Source organism: Hippoglossus stenolepis, chromosome 5 (genome assembly GCF_022539355.2).
Source record: "Hippoglossus stenolepis isolate QCI-W04-F060 chromosome 5, HSTE1.2, whole genome shotgun sequence".
Lineage (NCBI taxonomy): Eukaryota > Metazoa > Chordata > Actinopteri > Pleuronectiformes > Pleuronectidae > Hippoglossus > Hippoglossus stenolepis.
In genome coordinates this window covers 17,032,766-17,056,825 of record NC_061487.1, presented here as the reverse complement: position 1 = coordinate 17,056,825, position 24,060 = coordinate 17,032,766, and the positions used below count along the sequence as shown (strand labels likewise).

The following is a 24,060-nucleotide window of genomic DNA, read 5'->3' as shown; positions in this document are numbered from 1 at the left end:
CATCAAAACCAAATTGTTCATTTTTACTTTATCCCTGTTTTCGGAATTTATCAATGATGACAGCCTCATCTCGGTTTGACTGACTTTATTGTGTAAGACATACCAGGCGAGCATACAGATTCATGGCAATAAAAAGTGGGTCTGCTTGCTGCTAGTCAGAAAACAAAAGCATCCAAAATATGTACATTCAAGTTTTCGACACAAAAATGAGAAGCTGGTCACAAACTGCTGATCACACGAACAGATTAGAGTACCACTAATTCTCTGACACAGTGATTCAAAACATCGTTGCACAAGCAAAGAGAGCAGTAGGTGTCTTTAGTCTTATGTTACAAAAATACTAAAATCTGATTTTAGAGAACATGTACACAGTTTATTTTCAGGTGGCACCTACACAAGGAGATGCTTTCTTTTCCAGCATTGGACGTGAATGTCGGAGGAGAACAGATCAGTAGCAGGACTTTTATTTGGGACTTGGGAATGCCAAAGCATCAGGCCTCGGTAAAGGATGTAAAATTTGACACAGAGTGAGAAAACCTAACAGCTACAGATGTAATTCAGTCAAAATGACTTTGTGACTTTATTCTATGAAATGCCATTGCTCGACTCCAAAGGGCCACAGTATTTGTCTAAGGCTGCATGTCTGCTTCATTTATAACCGTCTCCCACATGTAAGTGCATATACATAATGCCATTAGCTTTTCAGCAACACAAACTGTTTTTATTTATTAAACTGAGTAAAATTCATTGTAATGGCCGTTGTAAAAGGAACATTATGCCTGTAACCATGGCCTGTTTGAAACCAGAAATAGAAATAAGGTTGTGGCTTTATTATTTGACACTTTCTAAAGAAATTTGGACTGACAACAGACACTGTTACAGAGAATATCCATCTACAAAATCAGATTTGGACATAAAACTAATTTAGACATCAAAACTGCATCACAGGTTTACCTTCATTGTTTGGACATTAGCTTCAAAATGTATATTCCAGGCAGTTTTATTTTCTATTGTTTTAAATTGAAATACTCGTTTTGCCGGACATAGCCTTAATCTGTCACTTGAGAAATGGACAGATGGGTTTCTGATCTGGACGTCACTCGAGACAGAGTCGAACACTGTGGGAGAGGCTGACTGTGTTTTATTGATTTGGATGGTTTACAACTGTGTCCCTTTTGGCAAGTCCATTTCTCGACTCCTGTGATCTGAGGATGGACAGATTACTCATAGCTGCCTCTCATGTCACTCGTGCGACACACAGAAAGAAGGAATGGGTCGATATACTGTAGCTGTGGGCCATATGGACGGCTGTAATACATGGGTGGAAATTGGATGCAGAGGGGTCCTTTGGCTGATGTTTAACCGAAAGGTTTTGAAATACTCTCTGATCACCTGTACAAATGATCTCCTTAAACAAATAAAACATGAAGAGAAGTATCCTACACTCCTTTTTTAATACAGACTGAATGTTTTTGAGTGTGGGAATACTTGCTCTTTGTTACTGGTGGCCAAACCTTGGATGTTGTACAGAGATTTAAGGCAGACATAAGTGACTCATTTGGACGGTTGTGTTCACTCAGATTGTGTGTCCTGCAGGCTCAGGGAGGCGCGGCGTTTCAGTGTCATGTAGCCCCATCAGCTCCGCTACTACAGGTCTGTCTGGTACCTACTGCTGAGGGCATGGGCTCCTGGTCTGTTTCAATGACACAGATGACGGCATCGCCACTAACATTGACGAGGCACTGAGCCTAGAGGAGGAAAGTTTGGACAAGATTAAAACACGTGGACACAAACTGTCAGGTCTGATGATCAAAAGAGTGGTGAACTGGCATTAACCCATTGGAGGGTTTCTTCAAAGTATTTTAAGTGTACAGAAAGAGGTTTGTGTTTATACTGTGAATGAGTGTTGTGGAGTACCTGGTTCTTGTTTGGATTTTCCATCAACACACACTCTTTCATGCTGTAGGACACGACTGCGTTACCTCCCAGGGCTGCAACATGAGCTCGAACCATCGCAAACACCTCTGCTATGAACGAGTGCAGGAAGCCACTAACACCACCTTCCTGCAGAGGACACAAGTTTAGAGACGAGTCTACATTTTGAAAATACATTGGGACTTCCTCCCATTGTGTTGCTCATACCTCCCGTAATGATGTCGTCTCTCTGATAAAAAACATGTTGATGATCCCAAGATATTTAATGATGCGTGTCCCGGGGAGGAAGGAGAGCGGCGTCATCTTCACCACAGTGACTGAGCTGCCTCCAAATGAGCGGTTGGAGCGCAGCGAGCGGGAGCGTCCCTCAGGCAACGGACTGCTACGCTCCAAAGATGAGACTGCAGGTGCAAAGGGAGCAAGGAGAGGTCCGGAAGAGAGAACGTGAAAGGAAAACAAAAGAGAGGAAAAGAGGAAGAGGAGAAAAAGACAAAAAGGAATGGAGATACCAGAAAATAATCAATAATAATGGAAAAACAAAAGCTGATATGAACTCTGAAGCAGAAAGAAATGTGAATATGCAATGTCCGTGCAAATACGCGATCCTGTTAGCATTTGCACAGGAGGAGCAACACATGTGTGAGTGCACTGACATGTGAGCAAGTCAGTTGTGAGTGTGTTAGATCCATGAGTGACTGTACATGCAATGGTCTGAATGTGAGGTGCCAAGACAATCACTTACATGCGGTGCCATGCGCGTCATGCAGTTGTAGGCAAACAGACAAGACATATACACAGTGTCTGCAGACAGACAGACAGACAGACCTGGGCACAGCTGTGTAAGTTGACGTGTGTGAATACAGAATTTGCAAGTGAAAGTACATAAGAGCATATTTGTGTCTTTGTGCATTTGTGGAAGAGGCTTGAGAAATGGAGACGGACAAAGACAGCTATGAGCTGAGCACACACGTATATGAGTCAGAGTGTGAGAGATGCTCCATCATCTTGATGCTTATTCACGTGATATGGCGTACGTCCATCAATCCAGGAACCTTCAGAGCTACACATTAGACTGTGGTTCACTTACTGTGCACAGGACTGAACATCACACCGATTCTTGCAGGAGGTTGTGCCATTCAGACCTTGGATGTTTTATCAAGGGGTGGGCGATATATCGAATATACTCGATGTATCGCATGTTTAAAATGACTATATAGTGACCATCGCGTATAATTTGTCACGTGGATGTTTTAAGCCGTCAGCAGGAAATTCTCTCCGAGTTTCGCTTCTCTCTTCTCATGCCCCTCTCACAGCAGACTGCTCACCCCCCCATCCAGAAAACGCTTGAGTGCGCATGCGTATTTTTGTATCAGGAGATGAGGGAAGAGATTCAGAGAGAGCGAGAGAAAGTGAAGAGCCCCAGCGAGTTTACACGAGTGTGGGCGGCCTTCACTCCAGCGATAGTGGACGCTTGTGTGTGTGTTGTGAGATGCGAGGTGCGTTCATGTGAAGCAGCCGGTCAGTGACTTTGTTAAACAGTGGAAACAAACAGTGAAAACACAGAGTTTCTCTCTGGTCCACAGCTGCTCAGTGATCAGAAGGCAAGCCCCGACATTTATATTCGACTTGAAACCAGGTCTTTTACACCGTGTTTTAAGCCTAAATGTACGCAGATATCTTCCGAGAGGTGCATTCAGGGAGAGTCGGAAATGCTAATGTCCGCTAGCTCAGCCACTTCCTGTGGACCTTTATGAATTTAACATTTGTACAGTGATTAAGAGGAGATTGCAAAATGTTGAGATATATATATATCGTGTATCGCGATATAGCCTAAAAATATTGCCAAATTAGTTTTAGGCCATATCGCCCTAGTTTTATCTTAGCGGGTTTTTAATTATTTTTTAAATCATGTAGTGTTTTTTCTACTTATGCAGATTCAGAAATGCAAATGCAGAGCACAATCAAAAGAGTTTCTCTAGTAATTGTCATCAAATTGCTTAAAAAAAAATTCATTATATTGGAACAAGGGTTGCACACAAATAAATTAAAAAAGAAATCACTTTTCTTTAGTTGCTGTTACCATGGCTACAGGGATTTTAAAGCCAAGCTGCTGATTGTGGATCCCTCTGAGGGGCGGGGCTTCAACTTTCACACCCTAGCTAAAAAGCTGGTGCTTGGTGTACGATGCTCCGCCCCCCAGCAGGGCATGCATGGCGGGATTTGTGAGTGTTTGCTAGCTTGTGTGCGAGTTTGTGTATGTGCAGGTGTGGGGTTGCTTGTGAAACTGTGTATTCGTGGGTATGATCACCAGAGTGTGCTAGAGACTGTGTCCTCCTACTTGTCTTAATTGATCCTCGTCTTATGGTGTGAGCTTTCAGCCTAATCAGCTCTAGCCAGGTGCTGCATCTGTCTGCAAAGGAACCGTAATCAACGGAGGCAGCTGGAGAGAACACACACACACACGCACACACACACACACACACACACACCCATACATACACAGACACAACGACAACAATAACAAGACAGAAAAAAATAAAAAATATACAAAAAATAAACAAAAAACAAGACACGGAAAACAAACAGAAGAACAGAAAAAAAACAAAAGTGGATGAGGTTTGGGAGTGGTGCAGGATACCTTTGTCTGAGACAAAAGGATGAAAAGTCAAAAAAAGGGCAGTGTAGTTGTTTTGGTAGCAGGGAGGTGGGGTAGAGGGAGATTGTGGTCAAGAAGTGGGCTTACCTCGGGGTGAGACGTTGGTGCTCTCTGGGACACCTGTCACACACACAAACACACAAATCACAGTTTACTTTTGCACTTGACAGAGATCAAGAAGAGCTTAGGGAGATTTTCACCAAGTCACAATGGAAAGCAAACGTGTTAAAAAGTTTCAACCATACAGCATCAACATGTACTGTACATCTACAGTAGAGTCCTGCACGGCTCCATTTTTTAAAATCCATGCCCGCAAAGCTATGGGCTGTTAACACATGACCTGCTACCTGACCCGTCACGCATGATCAGACACAGGACTCCTTGAACTCTCGCTATGGTGGGTGAGTTGTGTTCTTGGAAAAGTATGTGTGACTTGTCGCAGCACCTGCCAATGTGTTTTCTCAATGACAATGTGTCTAGCTTGTGGCTATTGTGGGACTTTTTACAAGCAGGAAAGCTACAGAGAGAATATTCACCACTGGCTACTTATATCTTAATGCCATCCATTTTGATGTTCAAGTTAGTTCGGTGTTGGTAGCGACAGTCATTTGAGGTCAAAGGTGGTGTCATACGCTTTAACAATAAAACAAATCCCTCCGGCTGACTAGGCTTCATATAAGCCAAATTATCATTTAAATTTCAGTTTTTTCCAGAAAAAAGAAAAGATCATAGCCGCTTCCCACCTTCAGTTAATTTTTACCTGTACCCAACCCGGTGCAGGACTCATCAGGATTCATCTACTGTATATTCTGTTCTAGTCTTACTGTATTCAACTGAATGTTTAGGAGCACGGCAACTCATCTACACAACATCACACTAAACATCTAAATTCAAAGCAAAACAGGACACACGCAGTTCATTTACCTGCTGGACGAACCACAACCAGCTGATTTTGGCAGAGTTTTGCAACTGGGGTGAGTAAAGAGACTGTACCTGAAGTGTTAGTGGAGGAGATGGGCAATGCCTGTTAGTGAAGCTGGGCACGGGCAGCGGAGGAGGTCAGGGAGCAAATTAAAAAAGAGAATGGTGAAAGGCTACCTGGGATTTTGGATGATGGCTGAGCGTTGAAGGCTGATGAGTCTGCGCACAACTCCATGGGAAACTGGAGCTGCTCTTCACCCTCGATGCATCCTGAAAGGACAAGGACAAGGACGGACGGACGCACACGCACACACACACACACACGTTTTAAGCTGCATCTACATCAATACGTTTTCATTTTATAACAGCATTTGAAACAAAAATAAAAAGTCTGGAGTTGTGTGGACGTCAGCAAATTCATGTAGCAACACTGATGCATTTAAATTTTTTTATAAATAAATCACCAAATCCTCCAAAAGCAACCTTTAACCAGACCGACCTTTGGTAATAGTCTTGTCTGCTGGCTTCTCCAACGTCTGTTCCCTGTCGTACGTCATGGCAACTGCCGTCACTGCGACCTGGGAGGCAGACAGAGAGGCGTGGAAGTAAACTTTACTTAAAATCCTGTTTTGTAAGGGATTTGACAGAGGAGTTGTGGTCTGAGAATTCTTACCTGTATGAGTTCTTCTTCTGGCACTGCTACAGTGAAGTTGAGATGACAGAGACAGCAGGGGATCATGGAACGTAACTTGAAGTAAAAACTCTGAAAAAGAAAAAGGGTTGAATGATTGTGATTCCTCATTCACAACACAACCACTGAAAGAACCATATTGCAGTATACACAAACACACAAAAACAGTGCCGTCACATCTTCCTCACCTTTAGCAGATTCTCACATAGGTCAGTGAAGATCTTGTTCAAGCCTTGGTTAGTGAGATTGGCATTACTCAACCTAAAGACCCTCACTGATGTAAACATCTGTAAGATAGAGACAAATCACATAAAGTAATCTATTTTCCTAAATGAGGCCACAGTAGTCTTTTCTACCTGATGTCAAAATTACAATAATTATGTACAGAATGTAGTTTTGCTAGAGTCTACAGGATAAAAAATGTCAGTACACAACTGCATAATGCATTAATATGGCTTCCAAAATATAATAATTCTTTAAAATTCAGATTTGGTGTAATTTGTGAACACTTTAAAGTATGACCTGCACTCCTGAAGTCCAGTTAAAAACCCCAGGCATGATCTCAGTGTTGCAGCTGTAGAAACCTGGAGACATGAAACAGTGAGAAATGGACATTTGTTGGAGCCGTGAACCAATCAGGAGATACCGGACTGAGCATGTGGAGGGAAATACTTTGACTTCTGTGGAGTGAATGGATGGCACATACCTGACGGGGGACTGGCATCAGTGAGGAGGGAGTGGATGTCCTCCACAGCATCAGTGTCATCAATCTATGTAAATGACAGAAAACAGCAAGAAGTTGTCAAGTTGTAGGATATATAGCCATAGTCTCCTCTTCTGTTCTTAAGATTACGTGTTGACCCTAGAAGTTGCAAATTAATATCTAATTTATTCTTGTAGATCCTCACCTCCAGGACAAAGGCATCCTTCTTGCCATGGGAGAGATCCAGTTCTGACAGTTCATCGGAGCTCTCCGAGTGCGAGCGAAAAAGTCTAGATCGTTGCCTCGGCTCTGGGATCGGAGAACCCACCACTTCCTCCGTCAGTTCCTGCAAGCAGAGGGAAACAGGATGTCAGCTAACAGGCTGTCAGCGTGAGGACCAGGTCACCACAGCAGCCCAGTTCTGCATCTCACATCTGTGTAGACTGTACAGTGAATAGAAGGACTGTGTTAATAACACAACACATGCTCTCACTCACTCAAGAACCCAATCAGCTGGACCCTTGCACGAACACGATTGGTGTTAATATATGAATTTGGAAGAATAAGAAGAAGTGCAAACACACACACACACACACACACACACACACACACACACACACACACACACACACACACACACACACACACACACACACACACACACACACACACACACACACACACACACACACACACACAAAAAAAATACACAGGTGAGAGTGTGTGAATGGGCAGGATAGATAGTCATAATCAAAATACAACACAGATACAATGAGTCTATAGTGGTTTGCTGTCGAGAGGTGACTATGGAGTGGATTACATATCGTCCTGCTCCCAAACGTCCCCAGTTAAAAGCTGTTACACAGTTATGGTAAAGGTGGTGTAGTTCTGCGGTTAATAAGAGTGAAATATTTGTCATGCTTTGCTGCGTCTCACAGCAAAAAAAGTTTGCGTGCTCAGTACCATGTTTATGCCGCCGAACACTTCAGGGTCCAGGGCAAATAATTTCTTTAATGACCAGAGAAAGACAAGAGGGGATAAGTTTATCATGATTCACAAAAAACAGACTATAATGTATGACTGCATGACTGACACTGAAACAGAGAGAATCTTAAGCAAAGTAATGGAAATACTTCACAGTGGAATGGATCTGTTTATGTTAAATAATGACCAGTTTATAGTGTGAAATCATTTGATATAACAGTGTAGATGACACAGGTACAAATATAAGTAATAGGTCCCTCCACGTCAAAATAGATCAAGTTGTTGCAGCATTATCTCAGAATTTGTTAAAACCTTGTTTTAGATCCTAAAAATAAGACCTGCTCATTTATTTTGATAAAAAATTAAAATGCCTTGCCAGTGTGGTGTTGAAATGAAGCATTGTTTAAACCTAGTTCGCAGTGAGAAACTGCCATAATGGGGGAAGATTTGCAGACTTAATCACGAAACCTTTGTTGTGCGTCTTACCGGAGGGTTAATTTGATAAAGCTCTTTATTCTTGGCGATAGTGTCGTTGATCCTTTTCTGGATGGTGAGGATGTGGTGCTCATTGCTCAGGTCGCCAGGGGTCTTCCCTGCAATCTGAACTCCCCCTGGTGCCGGCAAAGCTGTGAGGTACACTCCTGTAGCAGACTGAACACACACATTTTATGGACCAAGCTGCAGAGAACACATGCATGGATGATTAAGCTCTTGACCTAAAATGTACTTACAGCCAGACCCAGGAGCATGTTCTCGCCGACGCTGATCTGTATGTGTAGGCCAAAAAGAGCGTTCATGCTCCGCAGCTTCAGTTTGTTCATCAGCTGAGTGTGCAACTCGTATTCCATAAAAGGCAGCAGGTTGGAGATGGCCGTCGCATTCACTTCACCCTGGGCTTTCTTCTTCAAACGACACAGTCTAGAAAACATTATACATTGGCATTAAGTCACTATGATAAATATCTTTAGCTGCTTTCACACATTTTTTTTTAACTATTCCTGCCAGCCCCCTAATAAAATGTCCGGAAAATGTCTGAATGAGCCCATTTGAGGATACAGCAGGAAAACATCCGGAAAATTAACAGCAAGTGACTTCCTCCTGCTTTACCCAGGCACCACAACTCATCTGAATGTTCTGGACATGATTCTGTTGCTATGAACACATCTAACCCAGACAATCTTTTGATGAATTCTTCAAATGTGCAAGACAAACATCTGTAGAAGGTCCAGATACGACTTGCTGAGGCAGGAAAAAAGGGAACTTCAGGAATCTAGCTGAGATGAATCTGTTGCTCTGATTGTTATTAAAATAGATTTGAGACGTTTCTTTTAGACACAGTCTAACTGATTTAACCTTGGTTTATTAAGTGTTTTTCTCAGTGTCACTTTAAACGGGTTTGGGGGATTTCACTGCAAAGTATTTTACCTGGCCTGGATGAGGCAGCCCTTCCCTGTGACCGCTGCTTCAGATGGCATGTCGATTGTTGTGAAAAGCACATCAGGAACCTTGAAGAGTAAAAAAAAACTATTAACATTTCTTTTTCTTAAATCAACTGCAATTTGTTCTCTGGAAAACCAAATATATCCTCAGCATGTCTTAATTCATACAAAGAAGTAAAGTGAGACCTTTTGCCGTCTGCAGCCGTAACAGTATGTGAGCTGGGCAGGAAATGGCATGTTGAGCTCGTCATATGGGATGTGACAGAAACCACAGCTCGGGGGAGATGGTTCATCAAACCTGGAACAACACACACCCCTTGGTATGAGCCTTCATAACTCAGTTAAGATAAACTAAATTACGCAGCATTACATTTACAATAAAATAAATTACAAAACATTACATTTAAAATGCATCCAAAGAGATTCATACAAAAACAACCTGGGTTCGGTGTTTCCGGTGTCAAGGCAGCCTTCACGCATGTATCTAGGATTCAGGATGACTGCTGTGCCTGATGCTGACAGGATACACACCTCCTCACTGTGTTAAGAAGACGGGAATAGCATGAGAACAGGACAAACCTTGTGTGTATAAGAGATGCAGCAAACGGATAAATGTGCATTAGTTCTCCATGTATGTATTCACTACAACACACCAAATGCTAGTGCGCTCGCTGTAGCCCACGACAGCATGGCAACCAAGAGCTTTGGCATGAGATTTGATCTCCTGGCGAATCTCCTCCCACCAGGCGTCTCGAGTCTCTGGCTCATCTGCAAAACATAAACCTCTGAGTCAAACAGCATTCACACATCATGTCTAAATTAGCTGAATTATCAATCAAAACCTCACTTAACACTTAAGTCAAAGCAATACTTAATCCACTGCTGAGACGAGTACAAACACAAGAAAAGGTGATAGTCTGAATCTAATCTGCTCTCTAATCTGATTTACCGGAAATAAAACTGACAAAATCAAACAGTGCAGTTTGTATTTTCTGATGGTTTATGGGGTAAATTGTGTATCAAAGCAAGCCAAAAACAAAACTATTACTCTGTAAAAGTTTGAGGATGAAAATTATGACAATTATGATGATGAAGGCAAAGTCAATGGTTATGTTAGTTGTGTGTGACATTCCTGAAGTGCACACTATCCTAAAACCTGTCTCTCTCTTCTCTATGACTCCTTTCAGTCAGTCGCACTAACAGAAAGGATACGGGTGTGAAATACAGCCACCTGCTACTGGGTATGTTTTGGTCTGTGGTGGTATAGGAAGAAAATCTTAAAGTACAGAAATAGAGAAATTAAATAAAAGACATCGTTGTGCCTTGTGTTTAAAAATACTTCCTTATGTCAAAGGGATCGAGCCTTCATCATACTGGGGCTAAACCATGGGTGTGTTTCAATAGTCTTATGAGGCTTTTCATTAACTTTTCTCAGAGTAAAATCATTGCCGTTTAATAACACTAATTTGATACAATTAAAGGAAGCTGCATTAGAGTATTGAGCTGCACCCCATGACTCCTCGACATGACATGCTGAAGGAGCCCCGGAAAGAGAAAGAGAAACTCAGCTGCTCGGTGAGACAGGGGAGAGGAATGAATGAAGGGGTAAAGAGTTGGAGATCAAACTGAAGAGATGAAGAGTAATGACTGATGGTCAGGCATCAGGCTCAAGAGGTGGGCTCCTTTTAAAATCAGAAGCTGCATGTCACACAGGCACAGGCTCACCAAACGTGCACGCTCATGACCATGTGCACACTTAAGGGCATAGAGGGGCCATATTCATTCACCAGAGTCCATCAAAACTGGTCTAGTTTTTAAGTTAGAGAATCGTGCCGTACTCGAGTCCATTCCCCCCAAGCTCAAATTCTCTCCTTTCACCCCATCATACATCCCCATCCACTGTTAAATTTCCTCAACTTCCACCCATCCAATCAACCTGCCTTCCATCCATCTGTCCATCTCTCCTTCACCATCTCTCTCTCAGTATGAATACGGCCCAGTGAGTTAGGGATGCACATGCCCAGTCAGTGGCTCTTTGTCACAGAGTAAACCTCCTAAACCTCCTCTGGTCTAGACAGGTTTGACCACAACGCGATACAGGAAGCATTAGAAAACAGTACTGGGACGACGTTAGAGAAGAGCTTCAGCTCTTCTGTGCAGCTGGATGAGCTGGGTGGGGGCAGGTAGACAGGTCGGGCTGGATGGGGTCGGGGCTCAGCGCATGCTCAAATCAGCCCAGCATACACTCACACAGATTAAAGAGAGGAGAATGGCAGCTCACTGATTTCAGCAAAACACTAAATGTTAAATTTGTTTGTGGATATTGAGGCTACCTGGTCTGTGTTGTTTAAACGTCAGTGTTATGTGCATCTAAAGAGGACAGAGGTCTGACTTCACTGAGCTGCCATCTCTCCTGTGGGTGAGAGCAGTAAAAGGGGGGAAATACCTGCAGTGATACTATTCCAGTCTAGCAGTTTGTATGAGCGCGTGTTACCCAAGGCTGGGCCAGAACACACCGTTAGTACAGAAAAGAGAGAAAAAGAAAAGAAGAGACAGTCTAACAAACAAGCATGACACGACAGCAGCACTCCACAGTCACTACGCAAAGACAGACAGCACTTCACAGTCACTGGGCAAACACAAACTAAATTCAGGCCTACGAACACAATCTGAAAGAAGGAGGCTGAAGAGGAAAAGAGGAAAAGAGAGATGAAAAAAAGCTTAAGCCCTAGCGATAATTTTGACAAAAGGACTTGAGGTGAAGAAAAAAAGATCATGCAGTAGCAGTTTATGTCTGAACTTAAAAAGATGCCGTGTGGAGTTTTCATTCAAACAACTCTTGTTTATATAACTTCTTGCCAAGATGCATTGCATCTACCGTTGTGCTATCAAACCCTCCTAAAGTGACATTTGCAACTAATATTTACAATATTAAGATTTTAAATGGTAGCGTGTTATCGTCACCAATTGTCAATCCAAGAAAAAGAGAACGAGTTTGTGCCCATCACATTTAAGAGTGGGCGTACTTGTGCACAATAGAAATGAAACAGGGACCAATTCATAACACTTATGTAGAGAGTTACTTTCAGTCAAAACTCCACAGGACACCTTTATATCTGATCTGTAGCTGATAAAATCTATTCTGCGCATAGCAACAGTGAACAGGGATCTCTTCAGAATGTTTGGAACAGGGAAAACAATGTAAAACTATGTTGTTTATTTGGTTTCCTTGCCTACCTTTAAATATAACCCTGCTTATCCTAACCCAGCCAACAATCATGAGCACTCCCCTTTCTCCAGATTCTCACACATCCTTAATTCACATTAGTCAAAGGGCAGAATAACTGAGGACTTGGATGGTCCAACACCTTTAATAGGTAGAAACCTGCATGTTAATCGAATAAAAAAAAGAAGTCTACATAATACATAAACACATTAGGATTTCAACACAGATTAAAAGCTTGTAGTGGGGTGGAGGTATATATCAAACACCAAAGTACCTCACCACAGCGCCACCTGCAGCCAACAACAACACCACACAACAGATGCAGCAGGCAACAGACTTGAGCCATGCACCACTATAGCACCTCATCTCCAGGGGGGAAGGACCACAGCACACAACAACATTTCAACCACAGCGCGCACACGCACACACACACACCAAATTATCAAGAGGTGAAAGTTGCCCCTATCCATTAATGTATTTTGTCAATAACCCTCACTTTGACACAATTATAAAGCTATAAAGCAGCAGCCTATCAGCCTGAACAGGAACAGCTTTCACCTGCTTTAGGACTCGGACATCACTCAAGTCTTTCACCATCATTTCGCTACACAAATCAAACAGATCAGGAGTTGGACCACACACGAGAAAACACTTGATGATAATAGGCAGCATTAACTAACAACCACTTGCAACAACACTGGACACTCGCACAACACTGTAGGTTGATGAAGGAACTCATTTTGTTGAACAGGACAATAGGCAAGCTACTTTGTGGGTCTGTGTGCGGTGAACTCACCGGGGTTGTGTATTCGGTCGAGTAGTTTGACAGAGCGAGCGCTGACCACTCCGCCGACATGGACCAGAAAACCGGGTGGGAAAGATGTCAAAGTGAAGAATGGGAACTCCTGCTGAAAGAAAACAAGCTTGGTTACTTAGAGCAAAGGAAATCACACTCTGGACTTCTCCTGTATATTTTTACTAATATTATCTAATAACTACTCCATGATTAGAATATTTTATAAAATATTTTCATGTTTATAATATCCAATTTTCTGAGTTCAAATGTACTGTTTTTGCTGAATACAGAATAAAAAAAAAATTCTGATATTTTTTATAACAAAACTTATTAACAGTAGGCTACGTAATAGTGCTCCTATACAAGGAATATATTTTTCAGCCAAGAATAAATATCTTATATTATAAATGACAAATAAATATTGATACTTTAGATCATGTGGTCTCTCTGGGTGTACTGCTGATAAAATACATGTGTTTTTTCTAAAGTCCCAAACACTACATACGGCATCTTAACTGATGTTTAGTGTCAGGAAATGTGCAAACATGCAGCAAGGATCGAGTGTGATGGTGCTTCCCCATGCAAGGTTTGACCCCAAGGAATCCCCATCTGTTCTACTCCAGCCTACATTTGTTGAGCATTTCAAATATATCTGGAAGTGATTGAGGAGGCCTAGATATTGTGATTTAGTGATTTATTCAATCCTTTCAAATCTATATAAATGTATTTTTAGGTTTGGATTTTCAAATGAAGGGGCACCCACAGACACAGCAGGTCCTGGCTGAGCAGCAGGGATTTAACATGCTTCTCTGTCCACTTACAGGACAGGTCTGGACAGACTGGTCCTCTTCCTTCACTTAAATATTGAGATGCTAATCCATGCAAATTGAGCAAGAATCACTTGAACTGCCGGTTAGCATCATGGTCTTCATTCTATTTTGACCACCTTTACATAAAACCTGAGGGATGTTGTGATTATCAATCATGCAGGTAGATGTGATGAATGGCTGAGGTCAGAAATCAGGTGGGACTATTACTTTCTTTCTTGTCCATTACTCTAGGAAGGAATCTAGAGCTACTAATTTGACTGACAGCTCCTTCCACTCGGAGCAAAGAGGCAAGAATGAAGTGATGAGATGAGCATGCTCATTCCCGTTGTTGACACAGGAAACAAAAAAAAAAAAAATCAGACTCTGGAAAAGAAGTTGGTAAAAGAGGGTTCGAAATGAGTATCTAGAGGGCACACACACGCACAGACACATGCCCCTTTCAAAACTGAAAGGAACACAACTCCTAGCCTCCCAGCCCTCAACCCCACATGTCTGTGAATCCTTTAGAGTGTAGCGGGGGCATAGCAAACACATGGACACGCAAAGGATGCCATGTCGCTAAGCCCCAGCCTGCCCCTCTGAGATCTACAAACAACAGAGGAGGGACGGGTTAGGAGTTGTTCAGGACCGGTTGGTTGCCATCGGCTGGTCAGGATGTTAAGAGGAAAGGTGGAGAGAAAAAGTGTCACACTGATGGGACATACCCGGGCGTTTAACAATAACCCAGAGGAGGATGTTCCCTGAGTAGCACAAGTGATCAAGAGGACAAAGAAAGGGAACATTACTTGTTCTTACTCAGACTCACTCCCCATTGAACATGTAACCACCTCACCAGTGTAAACTAGAAATCTTTCACCAAGAAAGCAGCATGTGCCTTGTGTGACATCTGGGACTGATATGCATCACAAACTGCAGGTCAAAGTATCACCTGTGTCGAATTGTGTTTATTCTGGCTAATTAATGAGGCAACAGCTGAGGCAACAGCTCTCATGCCCGTAGCGGTTCAACGTGGTATTATTGTTTGGTCATGAAGGTACTTTCCCTCAGAGCCGGCTCCTGAGGAAGTTGTCAACACCACTTTGGAGATATATGCGGGGAAGAGAGAAGTATGTATACTGTAGGTATATTGATGTTTTCATGAAGTTATACTGAACGCGCGAACCGGCAAAAGCTATAACAACGATGCAACGTTGCACAGCATTGCATTGGAATAACGTAGTTTGAGTACTCTTGGGATGGATACCAAGAGAATTATATTCCTCCCGTCCCCATGGCACAGAGAATAACATGGTAAATGCAAGGCTTAGAAGGGACCAATATAAGTGTGGATAGTGTAAATGTTTCCATCATCATTATAATGTGCACTCAGTTTTAATATAATAAAGAAAGGTTTAAGGCCAAAAGTTGTCCATTTCTGCTTTAGCTAACAAAATGCCATGTGAAGTTCAGTAACACTAAGATTTCACTTTCTTTTTACTGTCCAAATCAGTCTCAAATGTCTACACATGGTGTGAGTCAGTAAATACGCTTCTGAGCATGTGTGAATGAGTCATCTTACCCTCTGTTCAAGAGCTGTCTGCGTCTGTTGTCTGAGAAGGGTCTTCAGAGGCCCCGCCTCCTTCCCGGCGCTGCCCCCACTGCCCATACCTGATCACAGAGGAGAGTCCGGCTGTAGTTTCATCACTTTAAACACAAATGTCAAAAGGACTAATATGCCAAGTCAAACAGTCAGTTGGTATTACATTGTAGTCTTAATGCTTTAGTGACAAAACTAATGAAAGCAACTGCTGGAACTGTGCACACCTTATGGTGAGATAGATAAATAAACCTGCATCAATAATAAACCACATCCTTAGACTAGCCTACTCTACTTTTATTGGACCTAGTTTCAGGATTGGGTAGCGCTGAAAAACACATCACACCACAATGGGACATGTAGGAGAATCAGAAGAATTAACAATGGGCTGTGGGCAGCTATAACATGCATATTGAGTTAATGTTCCTGATTTCATCATTCAAGTCGATTCCCTGCCTTTAAGAGACGCCAAAGCAACACTGTTATAACGTTCTGTTACTTGGTGACACACAGCAGTCCAACTATACCAGAGGTTGCCCGCAGCAGGTCCTCCGTGAAGGACACGCTCTTTCTCAGCAAAGTAGTGTCTGATTGGATGGAGGAGATAAGGGGCGAGGTGTTGGCTCTGGGGGCATAGCCAAGACTGCAGCCCACTGAGCCAGAACCAGGAAGGGACAGACTGGCTGTGGAGAGGGTTGGGGAGCTGGGGCAGAGGAAGATCCCAGGCCTGCATCTCACAGTCTGGATCTCCACTGTCCAGCAGTTAAATACAAACAAGTGGAGGTTGCACAGAGGAAAAACAGAATGGAGCAGAATTGAGAATGGAGAAGCAGAGCAATGGGGAGATGGAGCAGAAACACAAATTACAAACGAGGTTATGAAGGATGTGATGAAGAAAAAGGGGACACCAGAATTGAGAAAAAAGGGGGTGATGCCTCAATTTGATAGGCTGAATCGGTTTTAACATTGATACTGACCTTATTTATTGGATCGGGTATGAAACATGATGTGACTGATCAACATTAGATAGTTTTTATGCCAGTGTCATTTAAAAGACATTCTTCCCCCATTAACTTACTTACTGTAGATTAACAATTTAGCTTTTAGTGTCACAGCATCCCTGACCTCACCTCACCTTATTTAAATAAAGAGTTTTAGAAGGGAGATATACTGATCTTACATCGCATAAAAGAGACGACTGGTATTGACTCAGGACTTGATATCAGCAAATATTTTGAGTTGCGGTTTTAAAGAATAAAAGTTGGATTGGTTCATCCCATAAACTGTATATAAAAGACAGACAAAATTAAAACTCCCAAAAGAGAAGCCAAATTATCTTGATCACCCCCTTGTGGCAGCAGTGTAGTTCATAAACACTACCTGCATGTTAGTGGATGGGACATTTACCAAATATAAAATTCAAAGTTCATGTTAAATAAATGCTTCTCATATTTGTTTTCTGACATTTTACATAGTTATCACATTGATGTTTGTCCAATTGTTAATTTTTCCAATTAGTTTAATTTTAATCAGTTATTTGATGCTATTACAACAGGCAAAACATCATGAATGACACCTGAGAATGACTAGGCTTAGTGTGTATCTGTGTATGGCTCAACACCATGATCACTTCTGTGCAGACTGTGGCTCTAAATGACGTCAATACAAAGCGCATGATGTATCCGGGATATATGAGCTTCATTTTTGTACAACAGTAGGAAATGCATACGCGTTGTCCATCTTTATATACAGTGTATGGTTCATCCCCAATGCAAAGGATGCAGGTGGGCTTGTTAAGTCAACTTAAACAGACTTGTTAAAGAAATGAAGGACAGAATAGAGAAGAGCGGGGGAATAAAATAGGAGGCTGAACAAAGCGGATGATAGAGAAGGGGAAATAAGAGAAAGACAAATAGAGGAGTGGGATCAAAGAGGAGGAAAGTGGGCTGCTGGTCCCCTCCTGAGGGGTTGGTAGAGAGGCTCTGGTGAGAAGTTTCCTCAGACTTTGTGGCATTTCTGCGTAACTGTGTTAAAATGGGCTCAGGTTGTCCTCGGGGCAGAGTTTGACTAAGTTTACATTTTATCAATGATTAACCATAATGGCTGCTAATGAAGAAGTGACCGTAGATCAACAACAGCCCCTCATGAGACACAGTGCTTCATTTAAAGACCACAACAACAAGGGAACAGAACTAATACAGAGACCTGGTGTGTCTTCACATTATTTTACCTACGATAAAAAAAAAATTCAATACTGTGAAGAGAGAATACACACCAGGCTGCTGAAGACAAGAGGGAGGATGGAACACAGCAAAATAAATATTAACAAATGCAATTAACAGTATTCAAATATTGAACTCAACCATGAAAAAACATAAAAGGAAAATAAACATAACTTCAAAATCTACCACCATAGTAGCACCAGAATGAGTTGTAGGGGAGGAGAGGGATGACAACGGGAAGGTCGGGGACAGGGCCAAGTGTTCTTACCCGTCTTGGGCGTCAAACTGAGGTCTGTGTCTGATGATGAGGACTGGCGGCTGCATGGCTTGGATGGAGAGAAGGGGGGAGGAGAGGAGGAGGAGGTGGGGAGGGCTCTGAAAGGGGTAGGCGGGCCGGAGAACGAGGGCAGATCCTCAGCAAATACCGGCCTGCCAGGAGAACATGACACACACACCCTCATCAGTCACCACGCCAGCCTCATGGCATTTGTGTGTGTGTGCATATATGGAAGTGGGGCAGTGTTGACATTTTGAACCTGCAAATTGTTTTGTCCGGGTTAGGCGAGAGTGAGGTGCTACAGATGGCTGGAGAACAAAAAAAGCAAGCGTGGGAAAGCTAACAAATATATCAAATACAAAGAAACACACACACATTCAACTAAAACAACAGCAATGTGGCAAAACACAAGGTCAGATTCAACAAAGGATGATGAGCTGAAGCACGTGTCCCAGTGGAGTGACGCAAAGGTCAGGTGACTGTAGGGAGACCATAGGCCCTTCCTCAGGGGTAAGCCACACCTTCAACTTTTTTTTGTGTGCCAACAGCCAATCGAAATGAATAACGGTGCAGCTTGGAACATGACACCCCACCCCCATGTAGTTGGAAGGGATAGGTGGAGGGATTTGGGGCTAGTATCAACATCTGGCTTATTTCTAATAAAGGTATAAGGGTGTGCCCTTCTTCCTTTGCCTCTATGCCTCTGTCTTTAAGATATATCGCAATGACGAGGCTGTCAAACTTTCCAGACTCCAGCAAAAATAAATTCACTTTTCTCCTTAGGCAACATCTATTTCTCTTTAAACTTCCTCTCTGCCTTCTGTATCTATTACCTCCCCTGGCTCGTCGTACCAGTAAAGATGAGTGTGGGAACAGAGACAGAGAAGTTCTGGGACAGTCTCTGGGAGCTGCAGGCAGAATGCACTGGGCTGTTGTGGGTGGAGCGGCATCCGTGGGCAAGGGGAGACCTGGGCCGATCAGCACGTAGAGAGAGAGAAAGGAGCAAGGAGGAGCGATTTTGAATACGAGCAGCGAGAAACGATCCCGGTCCGAATGGTAGCCAGAGAGAGGAAGAAAAGAGATGCACAACAACAACCAACACGACACCATCGCAACAGAGTGACAAAAGAGACACAAAGGAAAAGAACAGAAAAGAGGGTTTTTAACTCTCTCTCTCTTTGCCGCTGTTATTCCATTTAAAGCCATGTGAAAGCAGAAGGCAATCCATGCACAGCTCTCAGCTACGGCTCTCAGTCTCACGCAAACATACAGAGCAGGAATGCAAACACAGCAAAGGGCAACAGGCACATACATGTAAATCAACAGAAAACTAACAGCAGCAATATTGATGATGGAATGGTTAGCAAAAGTGTCACAATTTGCTGCTTCTCTCCGTTTTATGTTATTGTGTAATGTTGTAGTTTGGCCTATAGGTCAGACAAAAGAAGCAATCTGAAGACCTAATTTTGAGCTCTGTGATTATAGACTGACCTGTAATTATTTACTAACCTTTATTAAACCAGATTCGATCCCACCAAGCTCAATTTTGTAAATAACCTGTCTATTTCCAGTCATTCCCAACCGTCATCAAAAATTGTTTTCTCATTAAAACCTCACAAGTAACATAAGGGTGCCATTAAAGCCATAACCAAAAGGTGTTTATACGCCTGATTCACACCATCTCAAACAGATATAAATGCAAATAAGAGGCACACATGCAACTTACAGTATCAGGAGGAAATCACAAACTCAGCAGGGTTAGGACAATAGAAGTCAGTGAAGGGACACACACTATTAGAGGCTGAGCAGAAACACGTGCACTCGTTACTCACTAAAAGCAGTCGAACATGCAGAGGTAGAGCAGAAAAGCCATGCAAGAGCAGCCTACTAGAGCTGACAAGGGAGGAGGAAGGGGGTGAGGATGGGTGTGTGTGTACTGTACATGTGTGTGCCTCAGGTTATGTCATGTGCTGTTAATTTCATGGGACAACACAAAAAATAGACACACAAACTACAAATAGGGGAATAAAAGATACTGAGACACACACAGGAGTAACTGCGAGACTACACACAGACTAACATACAGTTTATTTCCTCCACACAGTCTCTCCCTCTCATGCACACTGCAATCCTCCTTCTCCATTTTTACAAACTAGATTTGCAATGGAGTATAAAACAAAGCAGTGTTCATGCATGTGCTACTGGTTCATACTCACTCCTTTCCATCCTTAGAAGGGGAATTGCAGGCATTGGAAGCAGGGGCTGTGTTTGGGTGCACGTGTGTGTTGGTGTTCGGGGCACTTCCAGAGCTGAGTTTGTCCAGTGTGCAGCCAGTGCCTATGGCCCGGACCACCAGGCCCGACTCTCCCTCCAGATCGAAACACTGCAAATAGCCCACCACTGCATTCCCGCCCATCTCCAGTACCTTGAGCCCTATCTTCCTCTGCAGCTCTCCTAAATGGTAATAACACACATAAGGGTGAGTGGGTTGGAAGTGCAAGATAAATTCCTCTTCTTGCACATTGACATGAAAAGAGGATCACAGTGAACATTCTTACCAGACATAAGAGAGATGAGCCTCTGACGAGCCTCATTGGAGGCACGAGGAGTTCTAATGCGGTCGATCCACTGGTATTCTGGATCTTCATTCACTACAAGTTCCTCCACAAAGCCGTGCACCATCGCCACTCGGTAGCACCGTGGAATGGCTGTGGCTGTCATGTAGAAATTTAAATAAACATCACTTAGGGACAGAATTTCAAGCCAAGCCTTCTATTCAGCCATTATCCTATTTTAAGAACATATAGAGAAACATCAGCTCTATAACTCTTAGCATCTTTCATGCATTGCTTTGTACATAAAAGCCCTGTGTGCCATCTCACGACTCTGCACTTCATGCATTAAAATTGTGTCTAATGATGTATTTTAAGACTCTAAACAAACAACTGTGAACCAAAAGTCAAGTCAGACGTACTGCAGAAGAACTTAACCCCGCAGGAGGACTGTCTGAAGCGGTTCAGATCATTGAAGAGCTCCACTTTGACGAGGACGTTGATCTCCCCTCGAATTCCTGATTGCAAATAATGAACAGAAATACATATAGTGGGAAATAAACAAACATTGTGATTATCACGGTCCTATAAGTCAATTGTCGTACCGTGGATGGTGTCATAGATGGGAAACCAGCCAGAGATGACAGAGGCGGCCTCATTGCACAGTAGCGGGTCAATGTCAATGTAAACTTTCCCTATGGCATCATTAGCACTGTATGTGTCATGGTCCAACACTGTGATCTGCAATGGCTCATCCTGCAAGTCCTCATCATCGACCTAGTCAGCAAGAGAAAGAAAGGGAAAGAAGACAAAGGGCTTTGAGTGTAGCAGATGTTAGAAATGCTCATAATTTATTTTTTAAAGTGTCACGCACTAAAACGAGTCCAGCCAGCTTACAAGAGACAACAAACATGACAAGAACAAGTGCAGTAGCAGAATCACAGATAGATACACCTTCATTTGTGTCAGACTGTCACAACCACCTAATCGGACCACAATTCTTCTCCTTAGATATTAAAAATATGAAACATAACTTTGGAATTGACTGTGCCTAAATCATAAACATCATACCTAAGGCCTTTTCCTATTGGTAGGCATTTAACACAAAATGAGCGAGGTGAAAAACTTTGTGTGTAAACATGAACTGTGGCCCTGGTCAGACCTTGTTTTAACATCTGTCCCGAAAGATCTGATCACACGTAGAAAGCATTAACCTCGTCTGTTCACACCTGGAATTAAAATGTGTTCTGTAAACCTTGTGACCAGTTCTCAGTTCCCATGAACACCAAATTATGTTGTTTTAATCCAGTCTGAGTCTACAGATGTGTCCGTTGTCAATGTGTTTGTGTCTGTGTCGGCACAAGTCAGTGAGTAAGAGACAGGAGGGGATGAATGAATCTTGTGCATCTGTGCTATGAAGAAAGATTTCACCAATTTAAGACAAGTATGAATAATTACGTGATGATCAGTGTTGATAGTGTGGTGCTGGCCACAAACAAAACTGTAGCGGGGGTTAGAGGAAATTAGAGTAGGCGGCCCAGGACAGATTTGATTTCAATGAAAAGAATGTGGCCACCTGAACTTGGCGCTGACCACTTGTGATCGGATCTCTCAGGACAGATGTTAATACCAGGTCCAAACGGGGTCTGTGTGATGCGTTAAAACATTACAACCTTTACCTCAAATTTGAACCATTCCGAGTTCCACTGTGGATTGAGGGATTTTGGACATACATCTGTTTTGAACGTTGTGTTTCCAAACTTAACCTGGGAAATAAAAGGGCACAGGAGAAATCCTTTAAATGCACAATTTTCAGTTTTGAGTCATGATGATGTACCTTACATAGTTATAACAAAAGTTAAAAGGTGCAGTGTGTAGAATTTTGTGACATCTGAAGTTGAAGCTGACTACCCCTCACCTCACCCTCCCCTTCCAAACATTAAATATAACCTGTGGTAGCCTTTAGTTGACATAAAAACTCAAAAGGTTTTTAGTTTGTCCAGTTTGGGCTACTGTAAAAAACATGGCAGCCTCCATAGAGAGGACCTGCTACCAATGTAAATATAAAATATGTAAATATAAAGGCTCTAGCCTAGGGTAAAGAAAACACCAGTGAAAACATTACTAGGTTTATTTTATATTCAATTTCTGCCAATAGATCCCTTTCACTTACATCTTACACACTGAACCTTTAAGTATATATATATGCTGTCACAGATCTCTATGTCAACAAGCCTGTTTGACCAAGCACCTCCACTCACCTCTACAAAAGCATCAGTAAGATCACTGGCTCGGTCCATCACAGGCAAGTGACGCCCTGCCACAATCTTGGCTTTCAGTTTCCCAGGCATGATTACAATATTAGTCGATCTGTGGAAAAACAATAACCTGCTGTCACTGACAACAGTGGAGACTCATTCCAGGGGCATGTGTTGTTGACAGTGCGGAGAGCAGCCCCCCCTCACCCCCCGGCTAATAAAGCTAGCGTCACCCAGCTAACGCTCCTAGCTTAACTTTAAAACAGCGACTCTGCTCGAACGCATCTGTTGGACACGTTCACAAACCCCGGCAGCGAGTGGCAGTTAGCAGAGATTACGCTAGCAGAGCAAGGCTAGCGAGAAAAGCCACTTAGCGTTGACTGCATTGCGGGGAGGCACAATCTCTTTAGCTCTACCTGACCCATCGGCCATGTTTTGACAATCACACAGCAAAGCCACCACCCACCAGACAACCACATTATCTTTGCCCTTCGCAGCGGCAACAGCTTCCCCGTCTTACCGGCGCTGGGGTATCAACAGACGGCTGTCAAAGCGTCGGTGGGACACTATCGATGACAGCCCACCGCTCGTCTGACCTCCGCGTCTCTGCCATTACACGACACGTTAGTCCCCGCTGCACCACCCGGGGAAGTGCGGTTCCAGTTAGAAATGTCCACCAGCTGACACTGCAGGTAGTATATACTGTTCCTGCAGTACAGCGGGTGTGAAGGTACACCGACTAAGTCCGTACACGCGCCGCGGGCTTGAGCGCGGACCAGCGGCTAGCTTGATTAGCGTGTGGCGAATGGATGTTCAAGGTTTGGCGTAAGCTGCGTTCAGGACACATCGTAAACTGGGCCTTTACAGTAAAAAAAAAGGACGCTGCTTGTATCAATTCTTCAAAAACAAAAAAACTTCATTTTTAATAAACAATCTAACTGAAAAGACGTAGAAAATGTATAAATATGAATGTAAAGCACTATTAGTATATTTT

At 42.9% G+C, this 24,060-nt stretch overlaps 1 protein-coding gene across 29 annotated transcripts; it reads right to left on the bottom strand.

Moving 5' to 3' along the window:
- Window positions 1-70: 70 nt before the first annotated feature.
- On the bottom strand, window positions 71-23,893 carry c2cd5 (C2 calcium dependent domain containing 5). Of its 29 annotated transcripts, none has more exons than XM_047339800.1 (32): window positions 23,587-23,893; window positions 23,070-23,178; window positions 22,488-22,574; window positions 21,414-21,585; window positions 21,231-21,326; window positions 20,815-20,970; window positions 20,473-20,710; window positions 18,248-18,408; window positions 16,285-16,509; window positions 15,740-15,828; window positions 13,352-13,463; window positions 11,776-11,829; window positions 9,983-10,097; window positions 9,769-9,867; window positions 9,516-9,627; window positions 9,316-9,395; window positions 8,622-8,808; window positions 8,377-8,541; window positions 7,870-7,914; window positions 7,112-7,252; window positions 6,910-6,973; window positions 6,726-6,787; window positions 6,392-6,490; window positions 6,186-6,275; window positions 6,012-6,090; window positions 5,690-5,782; window positions 5,516-5,584; window positions 4,679-4,711; window positions 4,244-4,375; window positions 2,143-2,336; window positions 1,918-2,064; window positions 71-1,748 (listed from the first exon to the last, which is right to left on the bottom strand). In XM_047339800.1, exons 2-32 carry the CDS (start codon window positions 23,157-23,159, stop codon window positions 1,623-1,625), a joined length of 3,612 nt encoding a protein of 1,203 aa, XP_047195756.1. In that variant the 5' UTR covers window positions 23,160-23,178; window positions 23,587-23,893; the 3' UTR covers window positions 71-1,622. The 29 variants fall into 29 exon arrangements, with proteins under 29 accessions (XP_047195756.1, XP_047195758.1, XP_047195759.1 ...); XM_047339802.1 differs by having other exon boundaries at window positions 4,274-4,375; XM_047339803.1 differs by having other exon boundaries at window positions 4,244-4,345.
- Between the last annotated feature and the right edge of the window lie 167 nt (window positions 23,894-24,060).